The sequence below is a fragment of the Macrobrachium rosenbergii genome, chromosome 49, assembly GCF_040412425.1.
Source record: "Macrobrachium rosenbergii isolate ZJJX-2024 chromosome 49, ASM4041242v1, whole genome shotgun sequence".
In the NCBI taxonomy this organism is placed as follows: Eukaryota; Metazoa; Arthropoda; class Malacostraca; order Decapoda; family Palaemonidae; genus Macrobrachium; species Macrobrachium rosenbergii.
In genome coordinates this window covers 41,023,243-41,036,105 of record NC_089789.1, presented here as the reverse complement: position 1 = coordinate 41,036,105, position 12,863 = coordinate 41,023,243, and the positions used below count along the sequence as shown (strand labels likewise).

The 12,863-nt window shown below is 36.3% G+C and overlaps 1 protein-coding gene across 1 annotated transcript in view; it reads left to right on the top strand.

The window, feature by feature from the left end:
* The window catches only part of LOC136832369 (syndecan-like), a 173,345-nt gene extending 161,085 nt beyond the window's left edge, over window positions 1-12,260 (top strand). The window contains exons 4-5 of the mRNA XM_067093279.1: window positions 7,375-7,534; window positions 8,145-12,260. Of these exons, the coding sequence (XP_066949380.1) occupies window positions 7,375-7,534; window positions 8,145-8,311 (327 nt within the window). The 3' untranslated portion in view covers window positions 8,312-12,260. The remainder of the gene's footprint in view (window positions 1-7,374; window positions 7,535-8,144) is intronic.
* Window positions 12,261-12,863: the final 603 nt, after the last annotated feature.

The following is a 12,863-nucleotide window of genomic DNA, read 5'->3' as shown; positions in this document are numbered from 1 at the left end:
TTATTGTGTAGGGATGGGCTTACATTCAGGATAAAATGTATTATTTATTGTGTGCGGATGGGCTTACATTCAGAATAATATGTATTATTTATTGTGTGGGGGTGGTCTTAAATTCAGATTAAAATTCATTATTAATTGTGTGGGGTGGTCTTAAATTCAGAATAAAATGTATGATTTATTGTGTGGGGATGTTGTGACATTCTGAATAAAATATCGTATTATTTATTGTGTGGGGGTGGAATTACATTCTGAATAAAATATAGTATTATTTATTGTGTTGGGGGTGGAGTTACATTCTGAATAAAATGTCATATTTTTTTTGTTGTGTGAGGGTTGAACTTATATTTACAATAAAATGTATCCAATCAGCATCACTGGCAGTATTCTGACCCGAATTTCATATTTCATGTGTGAATAAAACGTATTCTAATTAATTTATTGGGTTATTCTGGGGAAAGTCTTATTTTAAATGTGTTTTTTGTTATAAACCGAATAAAATTTCATATTCCGAGTAATTTATTGTGGTTGTTTTGTAAATAAATTGAGAATGTCACATTTAGACTCATTTATTTGGGGATATTCTAAGTCAGATTTCACATTTTGAACCATTTATTTACTTACATTTAGGGTGACGTTTCAAATTCACAGTATATTCTGTTATAATCTAAATTAATTCTATATTTTCAGTATTTTATTTGATTAAATCCTGAATTAAATTCTGTGTAATTTAATTAGTTAAATTCTGAATTAAATTTCGTATTCTGAGTGATTTATTGTTTTGAGTAATTTATTTTGTTTTGTGAATCTGCTTCTTTCTGGGCAATTTTTTTTTTTTCTTCATCTGAATTATTGAGTCTGTTTTATACTTACTGTGTTACTATATGATGAAGACTCCTCGTTGCTTATATAATGAATAATTTCCAGTCACTGTTTCATGAGTCATTTGGTTATGGCCGATATATTTATTTATAAGCTGTTCATTTAATATAGTGTAAATTATTGTAGTATATATTCCGATCAATTTTATTTACCTATGTCCTAAAAATGTGTTTACATTCTTGAGAATTTATATAATAAATTTATGGGACAATTTGGGTACAGTCAAATATTTTGGCATGTTCTGAATATTTTGTCTTATTCTTCACAGGTATTGGTTATACAGGAAACAACTTGTAGATATATACTGAATCTTTAGGTATGCTCTATTCTGAATCAGCTAGAGCTGTTAAACCACATGGTTTTTTACAGGAAGAGGAAGATCTTTACCAAATATTTTAGCAATAAAAGCCTATGAATAATGTACTAGCAGATCATTGAATGCCAAATTCCGTAACATTCGATCTTTTCTGGTTATGTTAAGTATTCTAGATTTCCTCTGTAATGTCGCTTATTCAAATCCTATTTTTTTAATTCCAATTTATGAATACTTTCTCGTGGCCAGAGGCATTGATTGGACTCGACTGCGTGTGAGTGGAGTTCACGGTTGCTGATGAGTCATAAGCCCGTACTTTTCCACCAAAATTACCGAGAAGACAGTCATTCATTAGCGCTGAATACCTGGTTCCTTCATTGTTGAATTTATTCGGTTTTCGTCTGCTTGGCTAGGCAGGTGCAGTCTGAATAGAAAATGTCACTAGTTCGAATAAAAGAGTTCTGTGTGTGGGGTTGACGCTCCTGCCTTGTAAAAGCGCCAAGCTTTAATAAAACCCGTGGTAACAGCGTTGTGGTGCGAGTAATTGTGGGTCATAACGAGGCCTGATGGCCGACGCTTGCTTGACAGCAGTCAAGCTCCGGATAGAATTGAAGGCTGAGCGGTAGAATGTCGCCTCTGCTTCGTAAGACCGCCGAACGCTCATGAAACTTGCAGCAAACATTAGGAAGCTGATGGAAGCAGCAGCGAATCATGATTAGACACGAGAATCGACAAAGTAAAGAGCTACTAGCTTGCACTTGTGGCATAGTTGTAGATTATATTTTTTTCCACTGCGTAAGCGTTTGATGTCCTTTATTTCCTAAAAACTCGTGTAAAAGGGCGAAAGATGAAAGACGCACCGAAGCCGAGTTTGCTTTTGAGCCGGGCGCGCCTTCCTAGAAATTTGCATTTTTCTATTTGCCTTCGCTCGGGTTGTTTTCTTTGGGCGAGGATAAAATTTGCCTCCTTTTCATCTCTCCCCGCCGCTTGAGCAAGAGACACCTATATTGATTGAGTTTCACGTTGAGCTGGCGGTACGCACGGCAGCTGGTGGTCTTGGGGTCCTAAGACCTTGATTAGAGAGTGCTGAATTGGTCTTCGTGTATTGGAGTTCCAGCCATCAGCGGTTGTCAGCACTGAAAGAAAAAAGAAGAAAATAAACTGTTGGCAAGGCTGGTAATGGTGGAAGTTGATGTTCCACGTACAGTGGATATTAAATGTCCATAGCTCTAGATTGAGAAAATACAGAACAAGTGTGTATGGGAGGAGTCTGGTGCGAGCGGCAATCGGTGTCCTTGCCAGTGTAGATCGTGTTTCACAAAGCGATTTTCCCGTGCTGACGACTGAGAATCCTCTGGAGAATTTTGAGAACAGTTACTGGTCATCTAATGGTTTTAGTGCCTCATTTAAAGCCAATTCTCTCTTCTTGCACCCGTGCGCTAAGGCTTGGTTCAAGTTTGATTAACACTTGGTATATTACACCTTCCTCTCAACTGTGCTCCTTTGTCAGAAGATTAGGACCTGCATGGACGGATGAAAACTGAAAGTTTAGATTTATGTAGGACCCACGTACTGTCGGTTTTATATATTCAAATCCTGTCCCGCGAAAGAGGTCGAAAAATACTTTTAAAAGAGATTTCGGCGAGAAATCTGGAAGATGTTGTTAGAGATTTGCATTTGAAATGAGGGGGAGAACAGGGACTTGTAGGGAAAGATTTGCGCTCTCTCTCTCTCTCTCTCTCTCTCTCTCTCTCTCTCTCTCTCTCTCTCTCTCTCTCTCTCTCTCTCTCTCTCTATGATTATTTTGTATATCTCTCTCTCTCTCTCTCTCTCTCTCTCTCTCTCTCTCTCTCTCTCTCTCTCTCTCAACTCACTACGATTGAGACATGGAATTTTTGTGTCCACCTTCAACGTAATTTACATAAGTCGTTAATTGAAAACTCGTGAAACAAAGGAAATGCAATTAATTATTTTTCTGAAAGCCCAAAAGGAAGAATAAACAAATGATTGTATTGGATATCGTTTCGTGTCCCGAGATGACGTCGTCAGTCTTCAGATTTTGTTTCTGTTTCTTCGGAAAATTTACAGATAGAAGCACTGGAATCATAGTTTTAGAATCCGCATATTATATTTGCATCATTAGCGTAACTGTCTTAAATAATATGGAATGTGCTTGTTGTCTTCCAACTAAACGCGACGCCAGTTTTAGTGACTATAAACCAGTCAGTCAGTCCAACTAAACAGCCTCTCTTGAAGAGACGTTTCATTTACCAGATTTATAACAACCCCTCCATGTCAGTATTACCAGATTTATAACAACCCTTTCATGTCAGTATTACCAGACTTATAACAACGCCTCCATGTCAGTATTGCCAGATTTATAACAACCCCTCCATGTCAGTATTACCAGATTTATAACAACCCTTCCATGTCAATATTGCAAATATGATGTCATCTCAATGCATTTCAACCCTTCATTCATTAACATGTCGCAGGTATACCAAACGAGGAAGTATTCTGTGTTTGTGCATACTGTACAATTTATTAATAAATAGTGCGGTTTTTCTTATCCAGTTTGTCTTCCCTTTTTGTAAGTTTTTTTTTTTAATATGGTCCCAATGCTCAGGATGTGCCACCCCGCCCCCCCCCTAGTTTGTGCTTTCAAAAGCATTGTGATTATGGCGCGAGGCTAATAATGTTCGTGTTTGTGTATGTGTCTGTGTGTGTGTGTGTGTGGCTGAGAGAGAGAGAGAGAGAGAGAGAGAGAGAGAGAGAGAGAGAGAGAGAGTGTGAGAGTGAGTGTGGTGTGTGTGTGTGTGTGTATGTGTGTGTTCATGTTGCAGTTCATTCTGAGACGGAGGAAAGTGTGATTTCGTATGATAGGAATGGTATTTTCATTATATATATATATATATATATATATATATATATATATATATATATATATATATATATATATATATATATAACTCTCAAATCACGAGCTCAATTCAGTGGTTTGATTACTTTCCATCATCATAATCTCTCCCGTGGAGGACTGCTTTCAATACCAGATAGACGATCCGGACGTACGTTTTTAAAAGCCGGAATGAAAGCATAATCGGAAATCGAAGTGAGTCTAGACAGTTCTAAAATATGAAGCAGTTCTTCTTCTCGTCGATTTGGAATGATGAGATGATGAAAAAATAATAAATCCAGTTTTAGGGCTTAAGCATCTAGTTATAAAATATTCTCACATGCAATGTATTGCTTTTAAGACATGCTTGTGTCGAAGAACATTACATGGTATAAAACCTTCGACAAACAAATTCTTTGCATTAAATCATTTAGTTGATACAAATGTATCACAAACTCCCTGGGGATATATTTCGAATTATTATCATGTCTTTAAATCCGTAATAATTCCATGACTATTTTTATCATTCTGTCTCTCGTGTGCACAGCTTTACTTCAGTCCCCCTTTTCCACCCTTATCTCTTTTTCTCAGTTTTTCGATGCTGGTGGACCAGCTAAGATCGGCGTGTTTGGACTCACCCTTCCATTGACATCTGCAGTCAGTTGAGTCGAACGCCTGTGTAAATGTGCCTTTTGCAGTTTTACATTTGTTTACTTTTACGATCGAACGCCAGTATAAAAATCTGCCGTTTGCAAAGCACCGAGGATCCAGAGATATCTTCCATTAAATTAAGGGGGTAGGAACTCACCCTTCCATCCCCCACCCCCCCATTTCCCTTCGTGAGCACACACACACGTACTACACATACACACACGCTCTCTCTCTCTCTCTTCTTCTTCTTCCCCTCTCTTACGGGAGAACCAACCCACGTCACCTCTGCCACCACGCAAAGAGGAGGAAGGAGAAACCAGTAAGAAAGGCTGGCGTGTGTGTGTGTGTGTGTGCTACCCAGGAGTGCCCCTTTAATACGGACCACACTTTTATTTCAGGTCTTGTTCGTCATAGTATTTCAGGCTTGCTTATCATTTTCAAGGGCTGGTCGTCAGAGTAAGGGGTGACCCGAGATTAGAAGATGACGCATTCTGCTTTCCAAAACTGTGGAGGCATCAGCTGTTCATATTGGCATTGAAAAATCCTTTCTCTCGAATCCAACTTACACAATACTCATGAAATGCAAACTTTGAATCAATTTCCAACATTCACGAGAGAGAGAGAGAGAGAGAGAGAGAGAGAGAGAATGTTAGGTGTTGTGTCAAAGTTCGCATTTGGTAAGTATTGTGTAAGTTGGATTCTGGGGTTGTTATTCTTCGGTATACAGAGAGAGAGAGAGAGAGAGTAACTTTAAGGTCTGTTATTAAACCGATTATCTTAAATCTGTGTTTACCAGTTTCATGGAACAGAAAAAAGAGACTTTCAATTCCCAGTTAACAAAATAGCCCATTAGCCTACTCGTAACATACCAGATATCCAAAGCTTTGGACTAGAAGTTTCTTAGAAACACACACACACACAGAGAGAGAGAGAGAGAGAGAGAGAGAGAGAGAGATGGTTCACGATTACCTCGTCGAAGCCCTCCCGTGTTGATGATGTACATTTTTGATGGAGCGTTGAACATTTACGTCTAGAGAGAAAGAGAGAGAGAGAGAAAAGAAATTAGCATTTCGAGTTGACCCGTGTGAATTGAAGTGAGGTATTAGTTTCATGACCAGGGGCTGTCTTTTCCCTTCCTATCTGAAAGTTTGTTAAGTTACCTTGGAAACGTATCCCAGCGGTCGTCGGGGGCCGGGTAATGGCATTCAGCTGTAAACAGAAAATGAGCGATCACCTTGTCCACTTCGTGGAAGAGAGCCTTAACAAGTTTCGTGCTCAATCCCCAGGCCAGGAGAAGTGTAAAGTGGAATGAAAAATAAGTCAGAAAGAACTCTTCATTTTCCACTCCACGTTTGACGACGGTCTGGAGTCTCTCCTTAGGGGAGTCACTTGCGGGCTGGCCTGTTTTTCCGGCAAATTTATTCTTCTGTGACGAGTTTGCCTCTTTGTTGTTGCAATATTCGTTGTTCGTTTCTGGTGGTTCTGTCTCTTGTTTTGTTTTGTTTGAGTTAACACTTCGGTCTGGCAGTGGTTAGAAGGTACAGAAAAATGATGGTTTTCTAGAAAGAGGGGTCAAGGACTATATCTGATAATTTAAAGAAGTTGTAGGGAAATAATTCTTTATAAAAAGAGGGTTGATGACTGTATTTATTACCCCAAATCACATCGACCAGAGTGGAAGAATGACAAGCCAGAATTTCAAGACCGGGAGGCAGGTTGTAATTCAAACATTCCTCCCTGGAGTGCACAAGCTCCTTTACTTTTCACAGAATTCTTTGCAGTTGATCAGAGCCACTGCTTGGTAACTGAGTTTTCGCAGTTACCATTTTAATTGCCCTGTGACTGGAGGTAACCATATAACCAATGCTTGCAAACTTTTGGTTATGCTATAGTCTCTGTACCATGATCTTCCTACTGGCAGCATCATTGTAAATGTAATCATTGGTATTAGAATACATTTCATGTCTCCCAAATGCTATATAGGAAACTAGTGACCACTGGAATTGTATCCACTTGTAATTAAGTTACCCTTAAAGGAATCTTGTGAATGTACAGTACTGCCTGACAGCTGGAGGTAAATAAATTCCACTGACTTTTTGAGATCCCCATCCTATTGGACATAGGAAGGTTAGACTGTTATAAATTGGGGAACTGGGTTGAATTGTCTAATAGAAGTTTTATTATGGATTATTAGAATTATGGTAGTTGGTTTTGTTGTATAAAGACAGTGATCATATATTACAAGATAAGTCAAACTTATAAACAATGAGGTGTGTTGTAAAGGTTTGCATAACTGACTCAGTACAAAAACTGCTGTGCTAATAGTTTCCAATTTTTATTTTACCCTTCATATAATTGTAGCCTTTATACAATTTCAGTCAGCCAGCAAAATTATGTTGTCTTAACAATGCACTATAGTCATTGTCAAATGATGTAACTAGTAGACACATACAAATGAAAACTTCTTTAAGTAAGGATATAAGATACAGCAGCACATTTTTTTTATTTATTTGTAGTCAGTTGCTGTAACCTGTCTTGAAGGAGAGCATCAGAAAACTGATACTTTTCATCTTTTGAAATGACTTTTTAATAAAATTGTGATTTTTTTGTGCTCAATTTTTTTTTCTTTTTACAGGAAAGTGTTGACAAAGTACCAAAACTAGAGTCTGTGCCCAACACCACACCACCACCCACCCTCACTGACGAGAGCGATATGGATAGCTCAATCCAGATTCACACCACGAAGACAGATGACCGACAGGTCTCCATTTTTGCTCAGCCTGGTATCCTGGCAGGTATGTTTAGGATGAGAAGTACTGTACATGATGCTCTGGAAATGTACACAATATGCTTGTGCCACTAGTTATAGACAGTTAGCTCTTAGCTCATTGTTATTTGTCCCTGTACACATGATTTGAACTAAAATTTGACAATTGAAGTTACTGTAACACCCCCTTATTTTGATTTTTCATAAATCTTCCAATGGGTATTCATGTAGTCTGTTATTTGTACTGCATTTAAGAGTGTGGTCAAATAGTAGTTCAGATTAAGAAATTACTTTACATTATACTGTACTGTGTTATGATTTAGGACTCTTCTATACAATATCTGTTTTACTGAGGGAAGAAGAACTGGAGATTGTTTCATCAGTGTAATGGACAGCCTTTATATCACTATTTCCTAATAATGATAAAATTATCTTGGCGAGGATAAGATACAAACTATTCTGGATAGTAATTATAGGTAGTAAAGTTGATCAAATAAATCACACAATAGAAAATTCAAAACCAATTGTGCTGCTTATTGGTTGCTTAAGACTCTTGCATTCTCTTGTAAAGTAACAGTTTGTATTCTGTAATAAACTCTATGTGAGTGATTGATACTAATAATGTTCTTTCATTACAGCATTCATCGGAGGTGCTGTGGTTGGTCTCCTCTGTGCCATATTGCTGGTGATGTTCATCGTATACCGCATGAGGAAGAAGGACGAAGGCTCCTATCCTCTGGATGAGCCAAAACGCATGCCCCTCACTTCCTCCTACTCCCCAAATGATAAGGAGATCTATGCCTAATATTGTTCCCCCTCTTCATCCCAATGGATTGTCTTTGGGAAACATGGAGATTTGGTGGAGCAAATAGCAGAGGTTTTAATATTTTATTTTTCATTATTCCTTCTTATTATAACTGATAGTTACTCCACCCTGGCCATCATCTATTTGGGGATTCAGCAATGAAGGTGGGGAGTCCCTGTACATCTCACCATGCCAATTTAAGGACAAGTTAATTCCATTCTGATATCTCAAACCCTACCATGTAGGGGGTCATTGTTAGGACATCAATTGATATTATCCCATTTGGACCACTTCATGAAATTGCTGTTGCATGGAACTACAGAGTATTCAGATGAAAGAATTGTAAATCATGGAATCAAAGTACTTTGGCAGTGTCACCATTTGAATTACTGTTTTTAGACAATCTGGTGGAATTCAGTGCATTTTCTGTGAACTAAAAAATTGCTTCAGATACAGTACAGCAAAAATAAAGAAACAGGGTAGGGAAATTTTTCATCTAATGTTTATGCACAAAGTTTTTTAATGTAGGAAAATTAAGTGAATTTGATAAAACATTTTGATAGATTAGAAATTAATTTTTATACCGTTTAAAAAAGCTTGTTTCATATTGAAAGTAAATCCTCAATTACAGTACTGAATTACAACCGTTTTCTCTCTTCCTTTAAACCTGGTACTCGTGTTGAAAGGAATACAAAATGGACACGTATAAAATCTGACAAGTTTGTTTTTCAAAATGGTAAATATATTAACATTGGGCTGTATTGTATTTTGTTAATAGCATATGATTTATCTTTCGTGTCATAAGCATTTGCAGTTTGTAACTTTACAAAGTGGGATCTACTGTAAATTCCTGCCTTAATTGTAATGTTTTGTGTGTAATGGTTTATGGCTAAGTCATACACAACACTTGTTTTAAGACTTGGATGAATTAATTAGGGACAAATGATGATTTTCTTTAAAAAGTTGGATTCATCAAACATCTTTGCTAAATATCCATGTAATGAGCACAGTAGTCATTAGGGTATTGGGTTAATTGCAATACAAATTTCAAATGTTGCTTGGGTTCCCAAGCTGGGTTTAGAAAAAATAATTGTAAAAAAATAGGTAACAAACTAAATACATATCGGGGCTTTTGAGTGATGGTTTGCATTAGACCCTGAACCTGTCAGGTGTTCTAGTGCTAGTGAGGTTTGGTGTAGCCTACCTTCATGCAGATTGAAGTAGGTTACAGTGAGGAAGAGTTTTTCTTGGTGATAATGTCAAGTTTTTGCTTAACCTTGCTATTTTGTAAATTATAGATTTTGTTGCAGTGAATTTGCTTGTCTTTTTTTAAAACAATACAGTTGTAGGGTCTCATGGTTGGTAAGTGTGCTCAATTATAATAGGGTTATGAATGTGGAGGTGTAGTAAAATTACGACTATTTTTTTATATGAAATACTGTAAGATTAGACTAAATTCCCCTCCACCTAATTAGCTTATGTCATGCAGTTATAATGGAGAAATCACCATTTTTTGTATGCCAGCAATAATAAAGATTTTCCTGCAACTTTCCTTTGGTTAGATGTTGCACAAATTAACATTCTTCTGTGCACAAAACTTTCTGGTCACTAAGGTCAGCTAACTTATATAGTATTTTGGTCTGTTTTTAACCTCAAACTGTATATCAAATGATTTTTTATGTAAGAAACATACACTAATTTCAGAAAACTTTTATTGCTACGGTGTACATATAAGTTTGTTCCTACAGTACTTGTTTTCCAAGTTTTCAAACTTTTGACTTCTTGAAAATATGTAGTGAAGAGATAAAAATTGAGTGAAATATTTATGAACCTATATATATACATTTATATATATTAACAAGTTTAAATAAAGAGATGCATTTATATCACTTAAAGGAAAAGTTGGTTGGTGGTGCTTTTAAACTCCTCCTGTAAGTTCTGTGACCTTACCTCTTTGACAAGAACAGTTGGTGTGGATGGATTTTTCTTGCATGACCTGGCTCTTACAATTGTACGGTACATTTCAGGAGCTGCTTTTTAGAAACAAGCTAAGATGGATCTGAAGCATTTTCACCCTTGCTTTTTAAAGGGCTCTGGGTGGTAGCCACGAATAACAGACACTGCTCAGAATATTATTACAGCAAAGCAGAGAAATGAGTAAATTGAAACATATTGGTTGTATGTGTAAAATATTTTTCCTTTTAAAGGCTGTAATTTATTTCCCATTATTTTTTTATATTTTAAATTGTTACACTGATCAAGAAGAGATATGTTTAGCCCTTAAGTAAACTGAGCTGCTCATGTACACGTCACTAACTTCCTTTTCTTTATTTTTTTACGGGTTACCAGTATATTTTTTTGATAATCCTTAACATGTACTCTGTATTACATGCATGTTAAAGTTATGTGAAATATACTGTGCTTTCCTTAGAATAATTACTGTAAGCGTACTCTCCACTAACCGACTAACTAGCAGTCACCTCAATATTTTGTTGTACTGCACAACCATTTTATAATGTCTGTCCCAGTCCAATCCGAACCTTTAGATATAGCCAGGCCATCTTTGGGGAGAATTTTACATTGATCAAGTGTGCCAAGAGTTTATATTATTATTTAATTATGTTCATACATTAAGTATTTATATGTTTTTCCAAGCTTCTGGTTAGCCAACTGGCTTGTATTGTATACACGGTTATGCACTGTATTTGAGAACGCCTTAATTTTTTATTTTCTATTTTACTGGAAGTTGTAAAGACCAGAAGCTCTCAGGAAACATGAACAAGAAAATTAATAATATTGGTATTGCATTAAAATGGCTGCTGATGGTTTTAATTAACCTACAATGGGGTCTTCAGTATTTCAATTACTGTAAATGGAAAGAATCTTTCACAGGTTTTGCTTCATTACCTTTTTATTTGAAAAATAACTGAAAACTTGTTAGGATTCTGTTTTTATGAACTGGATGTGTACAAAATGTGGTAAGTCGGCAACCAGGTCATGTCAGGTCACCATGTGGTGACATGTATCCTGTTCATCAGCTTGACACTGTCCCAAAGGATGTCTTGTAGTGACATGCGGTTGCCTGATCATAAGAGAGACGTTTCAACTGGGGGCTTATAGATGTCGTTTTTTCGGCTTGACAATCAACTATATCTCTCTCTCTCTCTGTAAGTCAAGTGTCAATTATCATTGAATCTAGCCTACTTATAAGAATTTCATTGTAATGATGTGTGTAGTAGAAAAGAATTGTATTCAAAATTTTCCACCTCTATTAAAACTTCAGTTGAGTGCCCATAAGTAATATAGATTGACAGCTTAGCAATGTTCAGTAGTTTGTTGATTTGAGGTCCATTCAATAAAGCACTTGGTTGAAAGCGAGGTGATATAAAGTTGTTTAGCCGAGACATTAAATCGGTGACTTGTCAATGAATTTTGAGTCTTTAATTAGTAGGTACCATAGAGGCTTGTTTTCTTTTTTCACAGTAGAAACTGAGCTTATGAACACCTTGTGGACTCAAAAATTGACATGGTCAAGAATATGTGTATAGTATTTTGTAAAGCAGAGCTTGGGTCACAACGATGTAGGTCGTCCCCAGTCTAACTCATCATGTTAAGGTAGATGATCATGAAAGAATAATGGGCAGTAATGCACTAATCACAAAAATTATCAACGACATTCAGATTTAATGTTTAGAAGTTGTTTTGAATAATACTAAAGGCTAATGAAATGTGAATGGGAAGAACTTCATCAGTAATGCAGTTTAAACAATTTGCCCAATCTTCTCACTTGATTAAAAGCCTTATATCATATTGTAAACTATATTAACGTTCATACTGAACCTTTCCTAGACTGTTCATCTATGCGGGGTCCTTTTGTACTTGTATGACTGACATCCTTAGAATAACACATGTTCAGTAAGTAGTACTTGGAAAATAAATCATTTATGGATCTTTTAATTTAATTATCCTAAAGATACTGTGATTTTTTTTTTTTTTTTGTTACTTGAAGGATGGTTTCAAAATAATTGTAATAATGGTAATATATAACCATTTAAGTTGTACATGAAAACTGTTTCCTAGGGACAATTAATATAGTTGTTTCGCTTCGATTGGTGTCTATCTATCGATATATCTGACATAATTCCATCAACACTCCTTATGATCACGAGTTACTAATACTTAAAAATTTGCCGTGTTTGATTGTATTGTTTCTCACAATGTACCGAGAGCTTGAATTTAATGGCTGGTATATTTCACATACAGTATATTACGTCGATTTGTTTATTAACTTGTGCATTGATCTGTATACTTATTATTGCTAGTAGGAAGCAAACAAGATCGCATTTATTTCAATTTTAAAAATCCATTACTGAAAATAACTTTAAGCCTTCGTTCGCAGTTGCCAATGCGCTTTTAACCAAAGGATTAGAGACTTCGCTGTATATTAGGAAAACACTCGTTTGAAGAGATATGAAAATAAATTGAACCAAAACGTTCTCATAAATTTTGCATTGCACACATGCGAACGCCGTCACACACGTAAGCATCATGT